Source organism: Gallus gallus, chromosome 14, assembly GCF_016699485.2.
Source record: "Gallus gallus isolate bGalGal1 chromosome 14, bGalGal1.mat.broiler.GRCg7b, whole genome shotgun sequence".
Classification (NCBI taxonomy): Eukaryota; Metazoa; Chordata; class Aves; order Galliformes; family Phasianidae; genus Gallus; species Gallus gallus.
The window spans coordinates 1,357,548-1,385,173 of record NC_052545.1 but is presented as its reverse complement, the minus strand read 5'-3'; the positions used below and the strand labels follow the sequence as shown (position 1 = coordinate 1,385,173).

Below are 27,626 nucleotides of genomic sequence, written 5' to 3'. Positions count from 1 at the left end.
GCTGACATTGTACCAGCAGTAATCCACAGTTCCTATCCCTGATGGAGTCAGAAGGGCAACGCCTTCAAAACCAATCCCAGTTAAGTAGCTGGAAGAGGTATTTGAATAGAGCTGAAATGCAAAAGTGGGAAAAACAAAAAAAAGCACTGTTAATTCTAAGGCTTTGGCGTGGCAAGGTATCTGACTAAACTACACAGCAGGACACAGGAAATCTTACATTAAGTTAAAATCATTAACAGTTATGCAAGCAAGGATTTCACTTGTCCCCTTCCTTCCTGCTCCCCACAAAGAAAGAGGTTCCACACCCTTATATATATATATCCTTATGAAGAAAAAAGAATCCATAATGACTTCTATGCAATGACTGTACAGCAACCATGCATACAGTTTCAGCCTCAAGTAAAGCTTTTAATCAGTATCTGGTATTTCTCCAATTACACCAACTTGGGCATATGAACGTTTGAACATCAGGACCTTACCTTTGCTAAATATTTTCTTGATTTGCTCTCATTCTGATGACGACAGGCATGCAGATAGCAAGTAATAGCAGACACACCCAGATGAAGCTGACGTTCTTTCACAAAGATATTCTCCAGGTAATCACCCCACATTGCCCATGCCTTCACTAGGACATCGTGCATCTGTACAGCTGCAGAAAAAGCTTTGTTTGCTTCTTCAGACCTGCATTGTGACAAGAATGAATGTGAGTTTCATACTAACAAACAAATCACTAAATCACGTAACAGATTTCTGATAGGGTACTCAATTATGTCCTTAACATCGAATGGAATTTTTTCCACTAAGTTCTCCAGTAAGGGCTTATGATTGCTTTCTCTTAGCTTTCCTTTATTTCAGCAGCTATGCAAGCAAATGGTTCATAATGGAAACAATTATGCAAATGTTTCAGATCCCCAGATACTCCCCGAAAAACTAAAAGTTCCAGTGCACTGCAACACAAGGAACAGAATAAGACTCTGGGGAAGAAATGAATAATAAATGATTGCACAAAAACACCAGAAGAAGGAGTGAGAAAAACTGAGATTGAGAGGATAAGGCATTAGATATCTTTTGGTGGAGTCCATCTTACTTAACTGTTCTCCCACCCAATCTACAACTGATGTTACCTGGAACAAATCAGCTCCTCAGCTTCAAAGCTAAAGTTAGGAAGTTGGGGGGGAACCAACACAACAAAAGAAATCTAATCATACAATTCTTGGATTCACAAAAGCAACAAAGCAACATTTGGAAATTGGGAAGTCCTCTCTGTGTTTCCTCACGTTTCCATTTCAAGATTTGGCATATTGCGCCCCAATATACACACAGCCCTCAGACTTAGGCATTGTTTCAGGTATAAGGCTATAGAATGAGAAAACTCACATGTACAGCTGAAACAAAGAACTTTTAAAGCATTTCAGGATTCCTATTTAACAGGAATCTTCTCTCTTACAGAATAGGCATAGTAAGCAGCAGTACGAAAAGTAAAGTAATGCTTGACTGTATTTTTTATATCAAAATATGAGCTTGTAGGATTACAGTGAATTAAAATGATTAGCTGTTGAGACAAAATGATAAAAAGGAAGTAACTTGGTCAGTCAAATACTCATTCATTGCTGTTACACAAATAAGTCGCTTTCTTTCAGAAGCTTTCTGCACCTTATGCTGAAGGTTTAAAGCCTCGTAGCAAAGCAGCAGCCTGATAAATGGCTTCATATGACTACTTCCCCTTCCTAAAAACAGGACTTTTCAGCAGATCTTCTTTTCTACCTCTCTGCTATCCATCATTCTTGACACCTGAAACGACTTTTTAAAAATGCTCTCTCCCACCTTGCTCAGCAAATGGGCAGCACAGGGAGATGCAACACCAGAGGTGACCTCCAGCTTGCAGTGTACTTGGCACACAGGTCAGCAGCAGTCACACATTGTCAGCATCAAGAATGCCCATCTTCTCAAGAGTAACCCTCCCAACGTCCCAACTCCAGCTGCAGTGCTTGAAAAATGCACATTTGGGTTGTTTTGCAAGATGAAGATACATGTTCTTAACAGAATCCCTTATCCGTTGTATCCTGAAGAAAGATGTAGGTACAGTTTTTGCTGTTTTATATTCCAACTGAATGAATTTTGTTTATTTATTTAAAGTGGGGTGGAGGAAAGGCAGACTTTCTTCCCTTCAAACCTCAACTGAAACTAAGCTCATTTATGGCCATAAAAAAGCCCATTGCACTTTCCATTGAAGTAATTACATTCTGCATATTTAAATGTCTCTCTTGTACCCACAGAAGATATTCATTATTTCCTGACTTTAAGTGCTACATGGAGTTGAGGTGTACAACTTAGAAGCCGATGGACTTCATTTTGAAAGTGTCTGCAATGCAGTGGTAAAAGAATGATTCCATCTATATGTAACATTTAGCAATATGCCATTAAATACCATATATACCAAAAAAATGCTGAAATCTGAAGGGCTGCTTTGAAGTATCACTTAATAAAATTTGACTGCTGAAATATTTGTCTGTTGAATTAGAGACCCTCCTCCATACAGTAAGATGCCTGTCAGCATTAAAGTGAAAACACTGGAAAGCTGGTAGTGTGAAAGTAAAGCTTACACTTCAGTGTTACATTTTTGTAAAGCAAACCGTCTCTGAAACGTAAAACATCAACCTTTTCAGTTCAGCCTTAAATGAGTTTACGTAACATTTTCATTTTGAACCATGCATCAGATTTTTCTATGGACTATGCCATCACACATTTTCCTTTCCCTTAACAGACACAAACAGTGAACAACAGAACAGGAAAAATAAAGAGATAAAGATGGAGACTAGCTTTGTTTAGGTAGCTATAATCCTGTAGACTGCACAGGGCTCTATCCTGGGTTTTATAGGTGATACTTACACTGAGATTGTAATTAAAGTGGCTTCCTTTTGTCAACTACACTAATGTATTGGTTTGTTAGACTGAGATATCGGTTAGACATCAGTCTGTCTAACTAAATAGTCATACAATCAGGAAAAAAGATATCTTATGCTGCAAAGCTTTGGACAAAAATATTCTCCCTGCCTCTTCCTTCTGCATATCTCTAAAAACAAACAAAATGACTGATGTAATGTTTGCTTCAAGCAGCTCTTGATATTAACAATCATTCCACCTTCAAACTGAAAAGGAACCACCATGTAAAATTCTACCTCCGTATACAGCTGTGCCAAATTTTAGGCTGGTATAAACATAGGGAACAACTTTTGAAATGCTTCTCTCAGATGTGTGCTAACGCCTTCTCCAGCCAGCATACTTACTTGTTAATCTGTGCCAAGAACATTCCCTTCAGTGCGTAGAACTCAGCAGTCATCTCCTTGGTAAAGTACTTCAGATTGGTAGATTCAATAACTTCAAGACCCTGTTAAATAAGTCATAGTGAAAAAAAGCCTTCCAAAATGGATGTTTCTATTAAAACGAAAATACCATAAAAACCAGCCAAAATGTCCTCTTGAAACAGCATGAATTTCTAACATTTTGGTTATTTCCCACTTATTTTTCATTTAAAACTAGTCTAGACTGACAATAATTTTAAGTTTCTGTTGGTGCATGCAAAACTGATCGATACAACAGACAACACTAATCAGGTGATCAGTTAAATTTTCCACCTTTAAGTTTGCCTACCTTATAATTATGCATCGAGGTTTTCTGCCTACAATCACACTTTTTTCCCTTCTTTTTAACTCATTTTCACTTCAGTACACCAGCAAACATCACTCATGAGCAAGCCACTCAAAAACCCCATCATGTCTTACAATTGCACTGTCCTTTTGCAAATAATGTATTTTCAAAGTCCCTTCCATTTATCTACTTCGTAAGATTTCAAAATATCTATGTCCACTTAATATTTATTAGGTTAACTTTTAAAACATTCACGGGTCAAAGAGGACAATGACTGCTTTTGTCCCTTAGAACGTTACTTAACACTAGGCATGGTATAACATGACAAGGAAATCGATGCTGTCCTGTATACATCCCATTTATTTAAACCCATACATCTAACGGCCCTCATAACCTTCAAAGTTCTAACAACAGCATCAGAGAAAAAGCTACTGTACCTGCATGCATTCATTTTTGCCCATAACTCCTGCCAGCTGAAGGTAGCATTTTACTTGCTGGCGTATCTTCTGGAAGCAGTCCACAATGGGCACAGTTGGAATTGTATGAATTCGACTCAGGATATCCAAAGCTACGTTGACCAGCCCTTGTTTTCGAGCTATCTTTCCATACTGGATAATTGCTGATGCAGAAGCATGAACCCCCAGCATCGCGTTATTGGAACTAGGATCATGCTGAGAACTATTCTCGTATGCAGTTACAATGGCTAAAGACAAAACATGAAATGTTGTCACTATAAATGAAACCATACATACAGAAAAAAAATCACACAACAGTACATATGAAATTACGACTCAGTGGAACATTTGAATGGGAACTAAATAAAAACAATCCTGTCCAAGCCAACAAAACTACTGCACATTTAAATAAAAAGAAAACAAAGAACTTATTTCAAGCGATGTGTTGTCTGGAAAATTACATGATGAAGGCATGCTGGACCAGGCAGTTTTACCCTGGTAATGATGCTGTCTCCACATGAAAATGCTGCTCCAGTGGGATAAATCATCTGACACAATAGGTAACCTGTTCCTCCACGTCTTTACAACAGTCTTCATATCATGTAAGCTGTTGTTCCGCCCTAGATTAGTCGGCTGCAGTCCTGCGTTTATTTGGGCTGCTTCTTGAAGTTCAATTATCTGCTGTGCTGCCTAGAAAACAGTAAACAGTATAAATCATCCTAAAAGTTCGTACAATAAACTGGCCAAGATCCAGCTGATCAGTTCACCTTTAAATCAAGTAAAGAAGCAGCTATGCTGCCTGGGAACCTGTCTGTTAATCGCATGAATAACCAATAGCCAGTACTTATCAAACCAGACTAAGAAAAGACAACCAAAACCATGTGCTTCAGCTATTAACAGAAATGTAATACCCAACTGCTGATCATCAGAACAGAATTGCTATCACCAGGTACCCAGTCCCAAGAAACAAACAACCCAATTGTTTTATAAAGTACACAAAGGTGCCATAAAATTCCCTCCTGAATGCCTGCAAAAAGGTCACTGCCTAAATTTGGGCTCCACACATCCCTGAGCCTATCACTGTAATAAGAGATTCCCCCAAAAACCTCAGCATGGAGAAGTTATTTAGGTTAAAAATGTTTTTTATACTGACATCGCAGTCCTCAGATTAATGACAGCAGCAAACAAGAGATGGCAGCAGTCTCAATCCTGCTAAAGGCAGCAGACATTCTGCTAAACTTCAACAACCCCAAGAAAAGGCCCACAAACTTTAATGGAATTTAATTACCCGTAGTACAATAAAACCAGTGTAGTATTCTCTAAGCTACCTCTGGCAGACAGCAGTTGTACTCGTTGTTAATCAACCAAATAAGATAACTACTTTAAAAAAAAAGCCATCTAAATTTACCCAGTGAAATCTCTTGAAACAAAATAAATTAAACAAAGTAATATTTTCCTACAATCATCTCAGTATCAGCTCTCACAACAGCTTAACCTTCATCCTACACCCATTCATCACATAAATTTAATTTTCTCACAGGTATTTAATCACATACTATCTGATATTAAGGAAAAAGTAATTACTGCAGTGCAAATTCATGGCTGCATTTGTACCTCTGTCACTCATGGACTAATTTATCATTTCTTCATGAGGGATGTCCACACATCAGGTGATTCTAAATGCTTGTTTTAATTGATATCTGAAAGCATTTAGATTATTTAGCAATCCTAATCCTTTCATGCTACAAATATTATGCATCCAGAGGAGAAAAACTGGAAATATCAGAGCAAACTTATCAGGAAGGAATCCATTTAGTCCAGTTCTCCGAGCACCAACCCATGAAGAAATGCATCCCTGACACCAAATCTCAGATCACACCACACTCACACATTGCAGAATTTCCCCCTCGGAGACAAAAGGCTCCTCCCCAGCAGTGAGCACTGATCTGCCTCAGCTGCCGTGTATCAGACGGCCCAAGGAGGACTGCAGCCCTTCCAGTGATGGCGGACTGCTGGCACAGCACACACTGCGTGTGAAGGTGAACCCAAATCCCACCCTCAGCCTCCGGGTGCTGCTGCACAACACAGGATGTTCACTCTCTAGAAGCTTCTGGAAGCATTTCGAGGCCAAATGCCATTTTTTAAAGATGAGTTTGGACACCTCTTCCATTCAGTTACACCTGGCAATAACATCTACTCTCACAAGTTCGCCTCTTACAGTTCTGAATTACTTACATAATTAAATCCAAGGAAAGCTGGAGGGTAAGTGTTGACATTTCACACATTTCAAAGGGAAGCAGAAGTCCGTTTTTGTTACAGAGAAATGTGTGAAAGTTGTGAAGGACACAAGCCATACATTTCTCACATGTTACACGTGTTATTTCATCTCATACAATAAACAAACTGCATAATCTGTATGATCAAAGTTGTGCCAGCTGCTTCAAAAAACACCCCTGCAGGTCTCAAGTCTTCCAGGCTGTTCCTGCCAGGATGAGAACCAAGTCTTTTCCCCTGACTTTCTAAGTGGATCCTCAGTAACCCCTGTGTCCAGGAGCAGGACTAAGCACACAGAATTTGAACACCTCTTTTTTAAACTGCATTGCCAGTGCTGCCTGAAGAAGTAAGACTGAAAGCAAAAATAAACATCTATCTGGTGCATGGTATCTGCAAACCAATTTACACTTAAATGCTGCAAAAAGTACATTATTTGTCTTGTAATATGGTAAATTTAAACAAGCGCTAAGGACCTGTTCAGCAAGGATGAAAGAAAAGACATCTTCTACTTCCCTTATTCCAATCATACTTGCTTAGAGAAACAGAACATAACACATCCTCTTATGAGAGAGAAACGTTCTTAGGACTCAGAAGTAGCCAATCAGCTCTGCCTTCCCATAGAAATGGATGGTAGAGTTAAGAAAAAAGTAAATAAGTAGAAAACAGCACAAAAAAATGTTAGCTTTGCCCATCCTCTTTGCACACACTGAGCTACTCAGCTGGAAAGTTCCTCATCCTGTCTAAGCTGAGGATTCCAGTACGTGCACAAGGCTTTCTTTAGACATCAGTGCTGGAGAAGATCCAGTGCAACACAATGCAGTCACTTTATAGGCTAGTATGAAGTTACAAACTTCTCCTATTTTAAATAATCCTGAAAGAGGCTGGTAAGGATGAGCTGATGCTCTGCTCCGCGTGCTTCTCGTGTTGCTGTTCGGTTTCATTATTGTTTCTTTTCAAAGTTCTTGTAACTCAAAATTAACAGACTGCCTCTCATTCATTCTGAGAACAGCTCACAGCTTCATTGTCAGAATGCTGCCCTGACTTCATGATTAAGCTCCTCTCAAAACCTCATGCTTTCTTTGCCCATTTTTCTTGCCCAGAAAGCATACGGATCTCTTTCAGATCCCAAAGTAAGGCCACAGGGCTCCAACCTCTTCTGATGTAAGCAATCTGTTCCTTCTCAATGCAGCAAAACGCCCCTGACAAAGGTTACCGCTGTCTCACATCTTCCAGCTGACTTACTCTCACAAGTGCTCTGTAACGTACTGGAATTGAAATGAGCCAATTAGTTGGAAGCAGTAACCTTTTCAATCAGCACAGCTAAATTTGGAAGGTATGCACCCACACGCAGACAAGGGGAATTACTGGAATATGGTCTCCCACCCAGACCAAAGACATTTTCTTTCCTGCAGCTGGCATCAGATGGGATGCAGGGAGCAGTGACCCCAAAGCCCTCCCATCTGTGAAGCAACATATTAAGCACAAGAGTTCTTTGTACAACATAACTGCAAGGATTTTAAGGCAATACCGATCAGAACCTGCCAAATGACCTAGCCAGGTGTTCCATGAAGCTGAAGACCAGAGCCTGAAGCTTTGAAGTACACATTAGTTTGTCTGGTACAATCCCCATTCTCTTTCTGAAGTCCTACACAAGTCTCTCCATATCTAATCAGAAGTACCACATAATACAAAGATGAGACTCCTTCCTAATGCCATTCCCTGCTACTGTACTTTGGAAGATATTTGAAGATTCCCACAAGTATTATATTATAATACTATACCTACTCCAAATGGAACACTCTTTAAAAGCCACTAAATGGTCAAGGTTTCCAAGTGCTGCAGTGCATGACGCATTAGCCCACAGAGAAGGCTGAGCCATTTGTCAGTTCTTAAATAGCTACATCAATACACCACAAACAGAACACATTCAGCTGAACCAGAAACTGTCCAATTAATGCCTCTCAATCTGCACATTCTGCAATTTTAACAAAGATACCACTAGGAGAAACCAATCAGTATTAGACAGTAAAGTATTTTATACCCACAGTTACCATCTGAAACCTGCTATCAGAACACAACTGATAACACAGGCTTTCAGTTCTTACCTGGAGAAGGGGAGTGTGAACATGGGACACCACGTGGGGAAGCCTTCGCCACTCCCGGATGGCCAGGCTGCTGGCCATCTCCACCAGGCGCTCAATGAAGTTCAGCTGCTGCTCCTCAGGGTGGCAGATTGCTAAGTATCCTCTGTACATGTTCACTTTCCAAGCCATCTCTTTTGGACAACTCAGCTCCACCTGGTAATGAAATGGAAGAAGGTCTGGTAAAGATCACTCGTGCTTAAACCCAGACTTTTCTGATGTATTTTCTAAAGACTTCTTGAACACTTGGGTTCCGTATTTTGTTTAGAAAACAGCCCAATTTCTACAAATATCAGACTAAGTTACCACAATTTGTCATAAGAGGGGCTCAGGCTCTAACAACTATTGGTGAGGGTATACTAGCAAAGAAATTGCCAGCTGAGCACAAGAGCAGAAGTGCTGCACACAACCTGCTCAGGGTGCGCTACCGGGCAGCCGAGGTGCAGCTGAGACAGCTGGGCAAGCTGAAAGCAGTCCTGCAAGAGGAGCACAAAGCTCACCGCCAGCCAGTTCAGCCTGCAGGAGAACGAGTGCTTCTCAGCAGAGTCTACTGCCTCCGAAATGCTTCAGGGGCTCCAGAACAAGGACATTAACTTCTCACTTAGAAGGATACCATCCCTATCCGTCAGCATATTATGCCAGCATTATACTTCCTAACTGCCTGCTAAGTTTATCAGAATAAACAGATGATGTTCTTTTTAAATCATCTCCACGTCGCCTTCCCATCGACATCAAAACCATTTCTAAATTCAGGTGCAGAGCCTGGCGGCAGTGCTAAAATGATTAGAACACAATTTTAAACCATTTTCTTAAAAATCTCAGACCAGCAGAAAAAACAGCAACTAAAAATGGCAAAGCACTTGAACTGCCTAGCAAGGAAATCCTGGCTTTACAGAAATCCCTCCACGTTACCTTCCTGTTGATGTACTGCACCTTAACCATTACAACTGTTATTTCTGCTTATCCCCAATTGGCTTTTACGCCTGAGACTGCAAAGAGAAACTGCCAGGTACCAACCTTACACTTACACAGTGAAAATCATCTCCTTTTTATTACGTTATCTACTGGATCATTAAACACAACGGCAATGTGAGCACATGGAAATGAGCCTTGGGTCCTATCAAAGGCCACATGGTATTTTAATAGCTCAGCTTTAATAGGTAGATTATTTAAAGCGTTTCACTGAGATTTATGAATGCTGATACATATTTGCCATCTTTTCTGACCCTCTCCTGACCCAGGGATCACTGCAGAGATTCACATAATTGTACATTTAAAATAAGTTTTTCAAAGTCGAGTTTTAAAGAACAGCCACAGAATACCATCAAAACTGGAGCAGTGAGTACAGCAGCACAGAATCCACCACCCTTCACATCCCAACACTTATACAAACACGTGTCCTGACGCAGCTTTCAAGGGAATCCTGGTGGAGCCACAGAAGCTCCATTTACGGCTTCGGCAGCACCTCCTGCAGAGTCAGTTAGTGACGGTCCCGCTACTGAAAATACCTCCCTTGGTGTAACTGCCACTACAGCACATCCGCAGCTCCTTGTGGTTGTCGCTTCTACTCAAATCCATTTCCAGAACCAGAACCTGCCAGATGTGATCTATCTCATTCTGGTTGAACTCAAGGTATAAAATACACCGTGCAACAGAGTTCTTATTTTAGGCTTCAAAGGTTTTTCAAACAATACCATTCCTATAATTAGTCAGTAGAGTTGCACACTTATTCACAAAATAGCAAATTTTTAAAGAGCAGAAGTTAATTAAAATGCAAATATCACCTGTTAGATCATTTCTGCAGCTGCAGCACAACTTGCTGCTTACGGGTTTGGCTCCACATGGGCTGATAAATGCTAAAAATGCATCCTTAGAGGCAACTGCTTCATTCCAACCATCAGTACTACAAGCGTGGGAAAACTCAATTTCAAACGCTGCAATGGTTGGACACTCTTCATTTAGGTTCCAAAAAAAGCACTGCCTTAAATTAATTAAACAGCTTTTCCTGTTTTCACTGTTTAGCCCTTAAAGCAAAATACACTGACTGCACATACCTATATAACCAGTATTGCAAAAGAATAAACTGGAATATTCAGTCTCATTTTGAAGAAAGGAAAGGGAAAACACAATTGGATATCTCTATCATGGGAGAATAAGTTGTCACAATGAATTTAATGCAGAATTCTCACCCTTCAGATTTCAGTTCTACATCCACTTACTATGAGAAGCAGGCCCAATATTTTACAGCAGCTTCAGGAACAATAATATGAGCTGATTCTCACAGGACGGTTCACAGAACAGTGGGGAAAAGATGTCTAAGAGGGTAAGGATGAATTTATCTAACGATGGCTTTTTTTTTCCCCCTTTTGCATGTGGAAGAACTCCCAGTTTGATCTCAGAAAAAAAAATATATCTACCTGTGTGATTTCTGTGGCATCTTCTCAGAAATCACAGACATTCCAAGCATGTTTCCCTGGCCACTTAAACTGCATTTACACACACAAAAAAAGATGTTTATGGATACTTGGGAAGAAAAAAGAACTTGGAGATTTTCATCTTTTGAAATGTTATTTTACGCTGGGTGCCTCCTGCCTTCAAACCTTTCTGTAACAGGCAGAACTTCACGGAGCACTCATTCCTTAGGCAGACAGCACAGATTCATTCTCCGGGCACACAGATGCACTGAATGCACAATCTCATGAGTAAAACCCAGGAAAGGACAAAGGGAAGGTTAAATGTTCTACAAATTCATGTTGTTCAGCAAAATGAATTACAAGCAGCATACAATAATGAGCTCCATAATGAATCAGGAAGGTCAATAGCAGGAAAGTACAAACAGTGAATTTTATCCTTTACCAAACGAGGAAGACAACTACTCCACTTGCTACACACAAGTTCCTTAGTTTCTAACAAAAGCCACATATACTGCAATTTTCTAAAACAGTATGTAACAAGAAGAGCACATCTCTTCTCCTTCAGATGAAAAACATGTCCAGAAGGCCTGTGGCACATCAACCCCTGGGATACCAGAACCCTACCAGATAAGGCAGCCTGATCTACTTGGGCCTGCTCTAAATGGATCTCTGTTCCCTTCTAATTCAAATCAGTCTGTGATTCAGTAAGCCCTATATTAAACTAAACCTGAACACAGAAAGCCCTCACTCACCTGCACCAGAGCCTCCTTCATAGCAGTCCAGTTTGAGACCCTCCATGCACATTCCAGTACCAGGTAAGGATTTATGTGGCCTTTTGACTGCCCATATTCTGTCAAAGGTTCCCACTGGTTCAATTCTTTGGAGCAACTACAAAAAATCAAAACCACTGTAAGTTTATTTACCAATAATAATAATAATAATAATCAATAAAAGTGCCTTTAAGTTTTGTATTAGATTACCAATATATTTGTTTCTCTGTGAACTGCTCTGCAAGCACTGCAGATATTTCATCCAGGTAGGAGGATTTATTACCAGTTATGAGAGCAGACAAAAGCTGCATTTTCTGTCTACTACAACAACAGTTTTAAATAGGAAAAACAGTAGTTACAGTCTGATTCCACCAATATCAAATTACATTTTTTACCAATCTTCACACACACAGTTATGAGGGTCTCTTAAGGGAGTAGAAAAGTAGGTTTGTTTTTTTTCCCTTAAGTTTCCCCTGCATTTTAAAAGGCCTGAGTGAAGTGTATTCTAGCAACTAAAGCTTTAAACCAGCAGGGTATTTCTCCATTGCAGGGTAGCAATGCTTCATCAGCTTTGAAGTCTTACCGAATCCAGTGATCCTCCCAGAGCTGATACTCAGGAAAGATGGAAGGGGAAGCATTATTCCGTTCATGTTCCTTTTTAGCCTTTTCCATTGCTTTTTCATAAGTTTCTTGTGCCTAAATAAAATTCAGAGTGTTTTATTTTTCCATTTGCTATCCACACATTAGCTCAATATTTACTTCAAGAAAAAACAAAAAGCATTTTAAATTGAAAGGAAAACCATCAGCAGCTTATTTCTGAAATAGTCATTATTTTGTAGCTTTACAAATGTGATAAAAGCTGATGCATGTACTCAAAAATCTTACTTCATCTAGGTATTGCATGGCCTTCAACTATTACTTTAACAAGAAGAGAAGTTCTACTTATTATTTTAGATAACTAAAGTTTTCTACATTCCTACTCAGTTTATTTTCTCTCTAACCATAATATTCATCCCAACAGTAGAACTACCCAGGTTGTCTCCAATACCAAGAGCATACCTGTTCAAAGAAGCCATGCTGTTCATAGGCGATAGCTGTTGCTGTCTCCGGGAATTTACAGCGTTTCTGCCACAGTCCTGCCCACATATCCTCCTCTTGTAACAAAGAGTAGAGCTCAGCAAGGGAATCCAGTATTTCCTAGAACGTTAAGCACATGTTTCTCTGCAGTCTGTTTACAGACAGTTCGGTTTTTTTCAGCTAATAACTTCTTAAGGTCACGTACCAACAGACATGACTTGTTAGGGAACGCATACTCCCTTTGAGGAAGACTGAGGCAGCAGAGACTTCCACATGAGACTTAAGGTAAGGAGCAGAAAGGGGCTGATCTAGTTTTACAGTACAGCAGAGAATTACTTGCAAAAGCAGAGTGGAAAGAAGGATCAGGAGAAAAATTTCAAAGCCAGTTGAAAGAAAGGCATGAGAAGCAGGCAAGATAAAAGGTAATCAATATTGCAAGCCTGTTCAAAACACCCAAGGCCAGGAATTTCTTAGCTGAACTAAAAATGAACACTACTTCATCAAGTTTCTAAACCAAAAGATTTCTAAAGCAGGGCTATTGCACTGCACTGTCGCCACGTTTTTCTCTCCACATTTCATAAGGTATTTCAGTATAATACCTTACCTGCTGAGGAGGAGTTATGCTTTCCTGCTCATAAAATTCTGTTGTCTGTTTAGGCTTAATTTGTAAGCTCAGTCCTTTTTCAAACGCTTGATGTTCCAGCATCAGAGTAGAACGAAACCAGAGGTTGTGAGTTTTCCCCAGGTACTTCAGGACACACGGCCGGATGGGAATGGGAGGAACACACTGCGACATGGCTTCCACAAAGCAATTCAGTGCGCTCGGCTGGCAATCACGCTGCACTTGATGGCTACCACTGCACAAGAAAGGGCTTATTTCACCTGCTAGAGCCTGCAAGGAAAAATAAGGACAGACAAAACTTAATGAAGAGTTAAATATTATAGAATTCAGATTCAAAACTTTGTTAATATAGCGTCATTTGATGTGTCATTCTCTTAGGAAAAGGAGGGGCTCTCCGTTTAAAAGGTGTATCAATGGATACGTACAGCCTTAAGCAGACACACAAAATGGCAAACTTCTCAAAGCAAGCGAACAAGCCATTTACTATGCATTTTCCTGGAGCACCAGTCATTTACAACACAGTTTATTACAAGGGAGAGATTCTCACATGTTGTTGCCTGTCAGACAAGATCTTCCACAGTCGTGAAAAAAGCTGGATCCAAGTCTTCTCAGCTAATGGTGTAGAAATATGACATAACTGAACAAAGGCACTCAGCAGTGCTCCAGTCTAGAAAGAAAATAAAATTAATAGCACTGAAAAACAGCTCAGTTATAGTGTTCGAGCAGTCACACAAATGCCTTTTCCAAACAGCATATCAAAATGTTTCTTTCAGCAATGAAAACAACTGTAAAATCAATTTAATGCTATTTTCCTGTTGATCAAGACTCTGCCTCATCACTGTAACTATTTAAAAAGAAAAAAGAAAGGAAAAAGGAAAAAAAAAAGTTGACAACTATTTGGTAATAGAAATGATAGTGACTTGTTCTAGTTACTTCAAAATAGCCTTCAGCTAAAATTACCTTCTTATCAATTATTTAAACGCAAGATGCTGACACACTTTTGACTTTGTGCTCTGTCTTTGCCATCGCAATTTGCTTAACTGTTAAAATATAGCAGGCAGAAATTTCATCTTTGTAAGAGAGGGATGCAGCAGCCAGTAGTAATTAAGCAAAGGCTTACAGATTCTTTAAGCTACACAATTAAGAAATTACATCAGATTAGGAGAGTTTTCCATATAAAAAAATAAGCTTAAAAACAGTACTCAGAAGATAAGAAGGTCACAGCCAGGAGATTTAGTATGGAAATGATTCATCAGGAAACCAACTACAGAGCACCAACCTTCACTTCGCGAAGAGAGTCAAGAAATTTGTCGTGCCGGTTGGTCAGCATGTGCAGCTGATTCCCAATGTCCTTCTCAGAAAGTTCCTTAGTTTTGGGTGTGCTGGTCTGGTCTCCCGGAGCCAATTCAATGTCAATTTCCACATCCTATACAGAAGTAGACAACTCAAAGCACAAAGGTATTTTATAACTACTTTTACTTTTTTCCCCTATACAAAGTACTCTTCCAATCAACCTGTTCTGGGTCTCCAGTTAGTTGTTCAGGTTCAGAAGTAGAACTACTAGAGTGCTGCATTAAGAAAGGGCTAAATGGACGATATGAGTTCTGAGGAACAGGTACATGGTTAAAATACAATGCACCACAGACAAGGTATAGAGAACAAGCTCTGCACATCACCTTTGAGGCACACTCCAAATTTTCGGGATGTGAAACAAGGAAGAGATCCTTTCATTAAAAAGTTATATTTTTCTACGATGTTTTCTGTAAATTACCTCCTCTTTGGATTCACTGTTCTCCCTTTCCCGAGGCTCTTGTTTGACGTGGGTTACCATAGCAAATGCTGCTCTATCGTGACTATCAGCCAGGTTGATAACATTGGTGATAGAGGGCAACATTGCACCCTGACAGCTTGTCCCGATGGTAGTATTTCTCTCACACACCGCCAACAGGAGCTAAGACATTAAAAAGCAAGGAGACTTCTTAAACAGAAATACTGCAGTAAAATGTCTAAGAGAATATCTCTACGGTTTCATACTTATCAGCAAGAGCTGTAACGTGTCCAAGGTGTACCTGTCATATTTGTTCAATAAATACAATAATACAAGTTCATCTTCATTTGATTTCATAGACATTAATTTGAAGTCCATGACCATGCTATCAAGACTGACACATTTCTAGAATTCTAATGGTATTTCTGAGAAGAGCCATTTTCCTACCTCAATGCACTGTTTTATCCAGAAGTGATTTCCCATTGCTTCCCAGTTTTGAGAACACGTCACATAAAGCAGACGTTCATACACACGGCGTTTCATAGAGTTGTCGAAGACCTCAAAAAACTTGGCTCGTATCAGTGGTTGGGCACAGCGCAGACCCGAGAGAAATGCTGGCTCCAGCTTAGCAGTAAGTTCACTACCAGAAAGGTTCTCATCCCTAAAAGAAATACAGGTGGAATTACAGGTATTAGAAAGAGAAGTCTTCCATTTTTGGCAGATAACATGTAAAAATCAAGGGAGGGGTGGTCTATGGAAGCCTATGTAGAGTGGCATGCATCCAGGTGTAGTGTTTTGAGGGAAACAGCAAAGACAACATTGCTGCCTGATAGAAAACCACCCCCGAATTTTCACAAACTCTTCCAGGATAAAATTCCAATTGCCCACATTGTGAAATAGTATCAACTTTGGCCACATCTGTGCCTGTTTGAAATGCAAAGTAACATTAATTGATAAGAATTTCTGACCACACCACAGCTTTGCAGTGTTAAGCAGCAAACAGAACGGCAGCAAACAGTAGCTGAAACGTGAACCATTAGCACAAAGTAATGCAGCTGGCATTTCTTGATATGCTACCATTCTAATTCTTTTATCACACTACAGAACCCAATTGCTGAGCTCGCCAAGCAGATCTCCTGAAAGTGCATTTTACAATACGTTTCCAAGAAGAATTTTTATACTCTATCGATACAAAAGCAGAGACAGAATTTAGCTTTCACCACAGTATTAAATGTACAAGCAGCTACAAGGACACCCTAATACCTTGAAAAAGGGGGTATTTTGGCAGATCCAAAAACAAAATCCTTTTTAAGTATTATCTAATTCAAAACTTCCTTCAGTAAATACGTCTTGCGGTTCCAGAAACATGAACTGATTCTGAATCATAGAAAAAATCATTTAATTCAAACCTAAAGAGATTGATGTTATGTTACAAAGGTCATATACAGTACAAATTATGAACCAATAAGCTGAAATAAATGATTAATTGTTATAATTACCTATAGACATAGTTAACAAGGTCTAAGAACTGGGCATTCAATTCAAGGTCTTCTGGAAAACGCTTTTCAATGTAAGTCATCATTTTCACCAGCAAAATGGACTTCTCCCGGAGAGTAGGTGTCTATGTTAAAAGCAGACATGATTAATTTTGTCAATTCATCTTAAGACATGCACAGAACCGGCATATTCTAAGTACATCTCAGCTACCATTTTTAATCACTCTTTCACTCCTAAAGCATTGAAAGATAGCTTGCTAGAAGGTCAACGTTCCTAAAAAGAAAAGACACTCACACATTTATCCTTCTAACATAAGCTAGAGAACTTGAGAATTATAACAAAATCACAGAATCACAGAATTGAAGAGGCTGGAAGGGACCTCTGGAGATCACCGAGTCCAACCCCCTACTAAAGCAGGCTCCCTACAGCAGGTAAATGTAGGTCCAAGTGTTCAGATGGTTACAAAAATTTAATGTGTGTTTTTTAAAATGTAGATCCCTTTATAAAGCACTGGATTGCCAAGTGCTCAATTCTAACTGATACAAAATATGGTCAGTTGAGGGGGTTGCAAAATGTTATAAGAATAACATGATTTAAACCAGCATTAGAGGCATCCTCCTTCTGAAAGATTCCCTATCCAAGTCAGTGTGAAACATTTTAAATCTTTCCTTTAAACCACGTTCTAGGCAAAACACCAAACAGAAGTCTATAACACGCTAAACATCTTTAACTCCTGTTACTTCCACATGGGATTCAAAATATTCAAAACCTCACAGAGGGTACATTAGTTTATGTAACGGGTTCTTGCAATCCTCCTTGCCAATACTTGATGAATTATAACACGCACGTATTCAGTATTTGAGCATGGTCATGATTTTCTCCTTCCCAATTTACCTGATTAGCTGCCATTGGGGAATTGTTCTTCACCCACTCTTCAACAATTTTTACCACTGCACGAAGAATTTTTGCATCAGTAGACTTTTCAATTAGAGATGTTAGAATAGCTTGTATAAAATTTTTCCTCATTTCCATGCTCATCACAGCCAGGCGAGTTTTTACAAGATCCAGGCTCAGCATTACCAGTTCACTTGTACCTGCTGTGAATGCAAAAAACCATTACAATTGCATATACTTGCCTGAAATACCTACAAAAACATTTCCAAGATAAGCCACTGTAATTTCAAAAGTGGCAACAAATAAAAGCTGCTGCCTGGACATAAATCTCTAGAAATAGAAATGATATTTTCAGAGTTATCACTTCCCAATCTTAAGCAACCAGGGACACAGAATTGTTCGTAAGTAAATAAATAAACAGAAATCACCCACTTAGAACCCAAAGGGCAGGCCTGTGAGGTTTCATCTCCGTAACATTTTGCTGCAAGGTGTTACAGAACTCCAATACCCAAACACTGCAATTAAACTTGTGAAAGAAATGCTCAATGATGCAGCATACCAGCCTGGTTCTGTTAATTTCCTGACTTTCTTATCAGTCAACCTGAATAATTTTCTTATTGTTTCTCATTGTTTGAAAAATTTGCAAGGTTTAAATCTACTTGGCTAAATATGGAAATGTAATGGCTGCATTTCTTCATAATTATTTCTTCAGTAGCTTATTCGTGCATAAAATACAGTGTTCTCTAGTAGTTCTTTCTATAGGGACATCTAAGTTTTTCCGCAGCTCATGACGTAATACATTTGATGATAGACAGAACCATACAGACTGAAAAAGATGCTATTCCAGGATAAAAACAAAGACATCAGCTTCAGCAAATTTATTCTACAAGCAGTGCCTCTGTTGCTTGTCAGCCTCTCTACCTTGAATACCATCAGCTCTGGAAAAATTTCACTATTTTTATATGTATGCCATAGCTCAAGTATTCACTAACCACTCATTGCAGCTCATGTCTTAAGCTGGTATAGGAACTCAAAGTGCATTCTTATCCTTCAGTACTTCAGCAATATTTATCACTAATTCTCTTGTCATTTTAAATATGTACAGAAAACTCTGCCAAGTCGTTTGAATCCCCTTAGGATTAAGAGACTTTAGTACTTTACAACATTTCTAATCACTAACATCATTAACATATGTAATGGAATACCTGTGTTTGTTTCTGCTGCTCCTGCTGTAGCCTGTGGGTTTAAGTGTTCCCTGACCATCTTCTGCAGAGATCGCATGAAAACTGAGATCAATCTGTCAATATAGCTGGGATTGTTACTGCACGCAGACTTCAGAATCATTAAAGTACCTATTGATGAAAACAACAGTAACAGAAGCAAAACTTTAATTGAGCATAATGTGAGTAAGACAGAGGCTTTCAGTGCAGACACGCTCTTTCTAATAAAGAACATGGGGAAATATTCTCAGTGTACTTTGTGCTATCATGGAAAGGCATGGGACTATCCAAGTTATAAATACTAGACTGAAAAAATGAACACTACAGAACAGCTAGCTTTGGCACGCTTTGGGAATGCATGAAATTTAGCACATAAAGCTTCTTAAACACAGAATTAAAAAGGTTTGCACCACTTAAAGGTTAGACTGCAGTGTTTCTTTTAAACAAGCTCTGGACAAAGAGTAAAAAGCATCTTTGTGGGTGAGTTTGTCCTGCAGCATATCTTGACACCTGACAAATAGGCCATTCCCAAGCCAAATTACAACCATCTGCACAGACCACAGAGTAGAACAGTGAAGGACATTTGCCATTTAAATCAGCAAGTTTTCCAGAACTGTGCAATTTCAGGTCTGTATTACCAACACAACCAGTTCTGGGCCAGACTGAATGATTCCAATATGTCACTGTCATGTGTCACTGAGCTTTGTACCAGTCAAATAAGTACAAATAACAAGAAAAGAAGACCATTGCAGTCCAGCAGAGTGAGATACACTAAAAACTCAGTTGCTTGCTTAACAAAAAATTGCATTTTTAGAATTTCTTGTGTAGTGAAAATTCATGATCTAGAAACAATTAAGACTTTCTACACTATTCAAATCAGTTGATAAATAATATTTCAAATACAATGAAAAAGAAAGTAGAAGGTGGTAACACATGTAACACATTATGTTCACACATAATCCTTGAAATATTCTACTGTATCTCAGTAGTGCCCTGGTTGTGGATTTTCTTTTTCCATGTAATAAGTTTTCAGTTATTTTTACTTTTTCCTTTTGGTTAATCTCAATGCTGTGTCTTGTTCCTATGTACTCTGAGTACAGATGGCTTCCATCTAGTACAGCAGCAGGTTTCCACTTCCACTAACTGCTCCCAAGCAAACTACCAGGAGAGGACAGGCTGCAATGAACCCCCCAGTCCCTTCCTTCATAGCTGACAGACATCCCAAGCTCATCTCATGAGCAAGCTCCAATTGCTTCCCACAGCTTCCTCTTCACCATTAGCAGATTTCAATTTCCTTACAGAAAAGACAAGCTAATGACAAAGATCCTACTAATTAACAGATCAACTCACACATTTCTACTAGAGATGTGGGAAACTTACCAAAGAGCTGAGAAGGGTTAGCATTAGTGGCCTTTTCATAATTAGTAAGTCCTTCATAAATAACCTTTCCAACTGCAGCATAAAGGCACTCCAGTTCTTCATACTTTGAAGCCACACTTGAGGTACCTGCAAAGTTTACAGAGCTTGCATTTACTTCCAATAATCTTAGCCACAAAATATGTAAGGAACAGTTAACAATGTGAACAGTCACCTACACAGAGGAGCTTTACCTTGCTAATAAAGAAAACAGCACAAACAGACCCCGCACTGACATGATGACCTGATTGTACAACCAATGTGTCTTTTGTAAGTGTAACACTACTTCCAAATAATTCATTTGGATGAGAATCCAAAGCACGGAAGTTTTTTTTAAGTTGACTGGAGTTAGTTTACATTAAGACAGAGAATATAAAAGAAAGACGGTAGGCAATATGCTCACTGTCTTCATTGTTTCAGCAAAACAGTAAAGCTGTTTTTTCATTGTACTTCTGAAGCTGAAGAACTGCAATTGCAAAAATGCACTGAAATTATAGAATGCATTTCTTGAACCAAAGTTATGACAGCCACAGGTTATTAAGTTTTTATGTCAATGAATAATGACATATTCCACGTGATAACATTTTCAGCTTCTTTATAAACAGAGGTTGAAAGTGCAAACTAAAACAGATCATTAAATACAGAAATCATAAAACAGAGTATTAGCACATTAGCACAGTGTCTTCACCCCACTCTTAATCATTTGAATTACACAGTAACAAAGGATAAAAGAAGGAAGAATATACACCACATACTTGGTTCTGTAGGGAAAATACCCATTAAGCGAGAAAGCAAACTGTGGACTGCTCTCAAAACCTTGGTGTTTCCACAAGTCATACAAGCTGCCACACCTCGTTGCAGGGGTTTGAAGCTACTAAGGATAGCGGGGGGCTGCAGTACGGTTAGCAGGAAACTCAAGACCTCTAAGCCAGTGCAAATGTTGGCAAAGTTGGCTTGATTGGGTTGCTCCTAAAGAGAACACACAGTGAGTGGGTAGGAAAAGATAAAAAGCACTGAAAATTATTTAAGAGATGCAAAGTAATAGAATGACAACAGACATTCAAGCCCAAAACATTAAATGTTTGTGCTCAGATGTCTACTCTCGGTCACTGACTTCCTCCTATTCCACTTCTTAATACAAAACCACGAATTGTTTGTAAATATATGGACTGCAATTTAGTTCCATGTTCCCCAAGAAATGATACTGAATGAAATTAGTCATTAAATCCATCCAGATTTATTTTAAATTCACAACTATACTTTGCTATAAAGACCAACCTACAATTTAAAGTTGAAATCCACAAGAAATCAGTGCTTCAGATACGTAGTAATTAAAAAAATACTTCAACATGAGAGAGACCTTAAATACCTGGTTGTGCAAGTATCTAATCAACATACACGCTAGAGAATCCTAGAGTACTAAAGAACTGGACTGTTACCTACCACAGTCATTAACAGCTTATCAAACCACTGCAGCTTCAGTTCTGACTTTGGCCACATATCTGGTCGTAAAGCAGTTTTCAGAAGGTTGACACAGCGGCGAGAGAGCAATTCCCCGGGAGAACCAGCAGTGTTTGAGTTGTCATTTACCTAGCAATTAATCAGAGTTAACAAAATGACACCGTCTTGCATCCAACTAATTAATTTATTATGCATTCCAAGCAAGCATTTAATTCCTTTCTTCTGAAATAGCTGAGCTTAAGCAGTTTTATCACTGTAGTCACAGAGTATTCTACTGCAAAGAAAGATAACAACTAGTAGTGAACATCAGAACTTCTGTGTAAATTGCTAGCTAATTCCTGAAATCATCCAATCTAAAGGATATTTTTAAAAATTCAATCTGGTAGTTTAATCTGATAGATTATTGCTACCACTCTGAACATTTTCAAAATTAGTTCATCTTGACTGTGAGGAGAGTATCCAAAAAAATACAAAGCTCTTTATTAAGTTCCTCTTTATAACTTCAGAGCAGGTGTTTTCTCTGCAGTGAACTGTGACGCACAAAATTCCAGGTTACTGCTGAACGTGCTGCAGAAGCCACACAATCTTTCAGCTTTGAGCTACACTCAGCTAGCTTGCCCCGCTCCAGGAGAATTAACAACATTTAAGAAGCTTGATATGCTGCAAGAAAAGAAGTTCCATATTTATGATCTTGAAAATGCCATTACAACAAATACCCTTAGATGCATAACTGACATAGTCTTTCCTTATTTCCCTATCATAATCTTAAATATTCTTCAATTCTTGGGTAAAATATTCTTGCCATTGAATCTAGTCAGTAGAGCCAGCATACTTTGTACAAATGAGCACGTACACAAACAAATTAGAAAGGAAAACTTATGGGAACTTTTTTGAAGTCTTTGCCTGGCTCCAGCCAATTTCTGCTACTCAAGTTTACTTCAAGCATGTCACTTTCAATAGAGCACTTGTTTGAAAAGAGAAAAGAACAAACAAAATGCTAGAAGTGAGCAGCTAAGCAGCAAAATGGAGACACTTCCAATTTCAAAATCTGGCTTGCAATAGTTCACATTTCAAAACTGTCAAAAGCGCATTCCCCCTGCACGAAGCTGCAAGCACACATCACGTTAGAAGCTAAAGCACACCTCTCATGTGAATACCATAAGTCATTTGTGAGATGAAGAATACGCAAATGCTGGTTATCAAATTAAATTTCTTTTCTCATTAAAATGAAAACATTTCATTTTTTGTGAAATTTTAAAATTTCAAACCTGACAGTGAAAGAATGCAAGCACACAAATTTTAGAATAGTCCAAGCATACATGTACTATTAGGAAAAAGGACTTTTTTTTGTTTTAGTTACTCACACTACCTCAGTATTTGCATATCAGAATAAATCTGTCATACCTGGCAGGCAATTCTAATCAAGAAGTTCACAACTGTATCTGTATGCTGCTTATCAATCGGCTTGGAAAGAAGTGCATCAGCTCCAGGCAAGGACTGGCTACGTCCAAACACCTGCATGTATACAAAACACAAAACCCATAATCAATAACACAAGAAATTTAAGAAGTAGAATAGATTCAAAAGCTTTTCTAAAAGTGCAGCCATTAACTTAATGAGGTCCGAGTTACATGGAAAAAACTAAATGGATTAGGCAGCGCTGGTTACAACCTTAGAGTCTCTGGACAAAACTCAAATTTCCCTTACAGCACTGATTGCCCCAGTGGCTGTCCTGAATCGTTTCACTTCTTGGCCAGAATCAACAGACAGTCCTCTTTTAACAGCAGATGAGGTAGAACTTGCTCCTTCTCCACTTGCACTTGGATCCACATCCGAATCTGGCTGAAATATCAGCAGTGTGCATGTTAATAAAGAGTATTTAATGGCACAACAGTCCAACCTTTACCAGTTTATTTAGAATTCCTACCTGCTGGTCTTTAATTCTTTGCAATTCCCATTTAATAACTACTTCAGCAAGATCCACCGCTAATTTTCTTTGCTCTATCGTTACACTGGGAGTGAAGCCCAGCCTCTGCATGGCACTAACCATATGCTGAACCAAGTGATGTCTCACTGGATAATAAACCTGAAAAGACAGTTTTACAATCACGTTAGCCATTAACTAATCTGATCCTACACAAAGACTACAGTGCTGAAGTAAAGCTAAAGTAGAATGGTAAAGCAGCTTTAATCCCAAAGTTTCCTAAATCTCTACCATATCTGAATATTGTACTTAGGAAAAGCAACTGGTGCTCTGAAAACACAATTTTGGCTATAATTCTGTCGTGACTACTGAACTCAGTAGTTATGATGTTGTTCTTCTTCAGATACTTGTTTGGTGCTCTTTCTCAAGGACAAGTGATTTGATTCTTTTGCCAATCCTTAGAGAGAGACAAAGCTCACATTGGAACACAGGCAGATATGTGAGCCATCAATTCCTAAAGCATGACATAAAAGTCACATTTTGAGTTCTAACTTCCATCACTATAAACAAAAGGAAATCTATCAGAATGGCAAATTCAAAGTCACAATTGTAATTAGCAGAGAAAACAAACAACATAGGCTTAAGGAAATGATACCGGAGCACTTCAGGATTCTATTTTGGCAATCAGAATAACAATAAATCCCATTCTTCCACTACATAAGGCACAGCCTTACATCCAAATTTAACAAGTAATTTAGGATCTTTCTAAACTAAGCTATGCACTCCAATTTTCAAGAAACAACATACACATTTCTTGCTTCACCCAGAAGCAACTTAGACAAAGAGAAACAACACTCAGCCATCCTGTACTGCAACAACCCCATGCAAGCTCCACTACTCACCTTCAAACTCCTCCACAAGTATCTTAATCAGCTCCTTAAACACACAACTGTGCTCCATATGCAAACTAATTTATTTATTTTAAAGTCTATTTTGGCCAGGAATAGTCTATCTTTGGCTTAAATTAAAATGACATTTCAAACACATGCACTCTGCAAGGAGATGGTTTGGCAGTTCACAAAGCCATGCCAAGAAAGCTCTTACAAATACCAGATACAAAAAACATTTTAGACAAAAGGGGAAGCACAAAGAACACAACCAAAAGTGAAAACACATCAGAATTTGCTACATAATGCCAATAATTATTTTTTTGTTTTAACTGAATACCTATGCAGACAGCAGATGCTTCTTGAAATTAAGCTATGCAATGTGGATTATAATATTTTCCAATCAAACTGCAGCTTAGTATCTATGACACAGTGACTATGAGAATAATTGGTGGAAGTACCTTGAAATGTTGTACTATTAAGTGTAAAATGTGTACTAGCTGGGGAACTGTATGACCCTCTTCCACAATGATTTTTCTTGTCCAGTGAGTCAGCATCTGATGCCCATCCTCCATTCGAGCAGGCACAGCTGGAGTCAGAATAGCCATGGCTTGCCTGACAATAGCACGGGCCTCCATCGCGTGAGCTTTTAGAAGGCTATGAAAAACCTAACAATCAAGGTTTCTGGTTAACATTAATGTTACACATACTTAGGAAAAGCACTTACAAAAAAGAGTATAAAATATATCTTTTAAACAACACTTCCTTTCATTAAGCATACCCTTGTGTATCCTCTGCACTCCATTTATCTTCCTCTCTCTCCCACTGTCTGACTCGAAGTTTCCCTCTGACCCCCACACTGTCTCAGCTGAAATTTCTGTCTTCATCTTTCAGATGAAGAAACATTACTGACTTTGGTAGTTCAACCAAGATGACTTTTCACTGTCTCCTTTAGCCTCTCTTTTACACTTGTCTTCTACTTCTACATATACTTCTTTATCTCCAAATAAATTTCTACCAATACTTGGTTTCGTGCTTCTGTACTTGATTTATGAGGATGAATTTAATTGTTACATGTATACTGAGTATCCAAAAGGACTGTGTACCTCCTACTGCACTAAAAGAAAGCACACTACGGAACTTAGAAACATCCCCTAAAGGTATGAACACAAACACTGAGTCAATACCTGCAGAACTATCTTCTTATGTATGGCAAATTTTGCAATGATGTGTGCCAAAAGCAAATGTCCACTGTATTTGCATGCTGGGTCCACGCAGGCTTTGGACAGGAGGCACGGCCAAGCAAACGTCATCAGGCGCCGCAGTTTGCTGTTCCTGTTTTTGTTGTTGTCATGAATGTGATGAGGAGCATGCTCAACCAGAAGGGTGGCAAACTGCAAGAGATATATCCTGAGAGAATCCAGCATATCCGCCTGTTTTTCTGGATCGAGTACCTGGTTGCAGGAACATCGAAAGAAAAGAAGGGAGGGGGGAATGCTTTAATATCTATAAAAGAAACGTTCTGTATTTTCACTGTTTTTAAGAAAGCTAATGATTATATATATTTTTTTCTAATTCAAGACATACAAAACAGCCTCCCAAGGTGAGAACTTCTTCACAGGTAATCATTATTGGTTCAACAAAACCAAAGGGAATTACAAAGATCATGACGGTCAATCACACAAACCTTTGCTTGCTAAGACTGGAATTACAGCCATACAAGGCTCATTTCTAAATGAAGACATTCAAATCCTAAAGATACCATAAATAAACCAAAAATTTCAGTCTAATCCTACAGATGATTGATAGACCTCATAGCGGCTCAAAGTTGTGATGTGATTTAACTGCTCATAATACTTAAAAGTAGCACAAGAGTCAAACTGAGATTGAAATGCCAAATGAGATAAATAATGCTTCAACCCTCTAACACTAACATAAACAGTGATTGATACCTTTGTAATAAAAACACTAGTGATGCTTTCTGGATTATCTCCTTCTGGGTTAGGGGGTCCCAACAACTGTTCACCTTCTCCCTTTTCAAAACTGTACAAGAAAGCAGGATTCAGGATATGCTGCAGCACCTACAGAACAAACACAGAACCGTTACCCTTAAGCACTGCATTATTTTAGTGGTAGTCAACATACAGGTAACCTCCTATGCAAACGCGCATGTTAGAGACGTTGCTACAAAAGGAAGTTGTAAGTAACAGCTTAATAAGCAGCTGCATATGCTATTTTTTCCCCTTTTCCTTCTTCCAAGGGCAAAAGATTCTTAGAAAGTGTGAACTAAATCAGTCAGCACTGAAAGCAAGATAAATTGCTGCCCCTGTTTATTATCACTCTTCTTCAGGTATGATATTTTCACCTAAGTGGCTCTGCCAATTATCAAACTCATTGACATTTAAGTAAGTGAGTTTTGTTGCCCTAGATCTCAAGAAGAAAATTAAACCTAAATACCAGACTACTTTGAATTAATTGCTTTAGCTACCTTGGCTTTGAGCTCATCTCCAAAGTTTGGGTCATTGAAGTCTACAAACCGGAAGAACAAAGCCCGTTTTTGGGGAATACTGTAGTTTTTAGGAATCTCTTCTTCCATGTATTCCTTCAAGAAAGTCATATTGCAGAGAAAACGACCTGTAAAAGCTCGAAGCAACTGGAAGAGCAGCTCTATGTCACCATAATTTCTTCTGTAAAAACACAGAAAATAAAAAGCTTTCAAGAAAAATTCCTTCTAAACCACTACATTGATGACTTGATGAAAAAACAAACACTGGTTTTAAACAAGCAGAGAACCAAGAACAGGCACTATGAGAGGGATGTGTTCAGAGCTAAGAGCAGCACTACAAAATATACTAAACATCCACTTCATTAACTGCTAACCATTTTTAGTACCCCTGTTTGTACAGAAATGATAGGAAATAAATGTTACGTACTTGCAGTAATTCAACAAGCAATATGCTAGCAGCTTAGGTTCTTTCCAATTTGTTGCAGCCATGTTCTCCTTACGATGTCTTTCCTGAAAAGCTTCACTCACCCACACACGTTTCAGCTGACTCACCAAGGAATGCTGATTTGCTAACCAACATTCATCATTCTTAACAATAATACTTATGATCTGTCAAAAGCAAAACAAGACAAATGCACAATCAACATTCAAC

At 38.8% G+C, this 27,626-nt stretch overlaps 1 protein-coding gene across 5 annotated transcripts in view; it reads right to left on the bottom strand.

Moving 5' to 3' along the window:
* The window catches only part of TRRAP (transformation/transcription domain associated protein), a 78,488-nt gene that overhangs the window by 19,216 nt on the left and 31,646 nt on the right, over positions 1–27,626 (bottom strand). For 3 of the 5 annotated variants that reach the window (XM_040647678.1, XM_004945110.5, XM_015294312.4), the window contains 27 exons: positions 27,402–27,583; positions 26,957–27,155; positions 26,421–26,549; positions 25,656–25,922; positions 24,930–25,136; positions 23,585–23,743; positions 23,365–23,499; positions 23,062–23,172; positions 21,640–21,786; positions 20,952–21,165; positions 20,161–20,286; positions 18,766–18,912; positions 17,561–17,763; positions 16,669–16,790; positions 15,617–15,830; positions 15,173–15,352; positions 14,681–14,827; positions 13,949–14,068; positions 13,384–13,671; positions 12,762–12,899; positions 12,286–12,398; positions 11,685–11,820; positions 8,483–8,674; positions 4,565–4,793; positions 4,086–4,351; positions 3,288–3,388; positions 480–681 (listed from right to left, as the gene is read on the bottom strand). In XM_040647678.1, the coding sequence (XP_040503612.1) occupies positions 480–681; positions 3,288–3,388; positions 4,086–4,351; positions 4,565–4,793; positions 8,483–8,674; positions 11,685–11,820; positions 12,286–12,398; positions 12,762–12,899; positions 13,384–13,671; positions 13,949–14,068; positions 14,681–14,827; positions 15,173–15,352; positions 15,617–15,830; positions 16,669–16,790; positions 17,561–17,763; positions 18,766–18,912; positions 20,161–20,286; positions 20,952–21,165; positions 21,640–21,786; positions 23,062–23,172; positions 23,365–23,499; positions 23,585–23,743; positions 24,930–25,136; positions 25,656–25,922; positions 26,421–26,549; positions 26,957–27,155; positions 27,402–27,583 (4,674 nt within the window). The remainder of the gene's footprint in view (positions 1–479; positions 682–3,287; positions 3,389–4,085; positions 4,352–4,564; positions 4,794–8,482; positions 8,675–11,684; positions 11,821–12,285; positions 12,399–12,761; positions 12,900–13,383; positions 13,672–13,948; positions 14,069–14,680; positions 14,828–15,172; positions 15,353–15,616; positions 15,831–16,668; positions 16,791–17,560; positions 17,764–18,765; positions 18,913–20,160; positions 20,287–20,951; positions 21,166–21,639; positions 21,787–23,061; positions 23,173–23,364; positions 23,500–23,584; positions 23,744–24,929; positions 25,137–25,655; positions 25,923–26,420; positions 26,550–26,956; positions 27,156–27,401; positions 27,584–27,626) is intronic. The other 2 variants (XM_040647679.1, XM_040647680.1) reach the window with 1 other exon arrangement.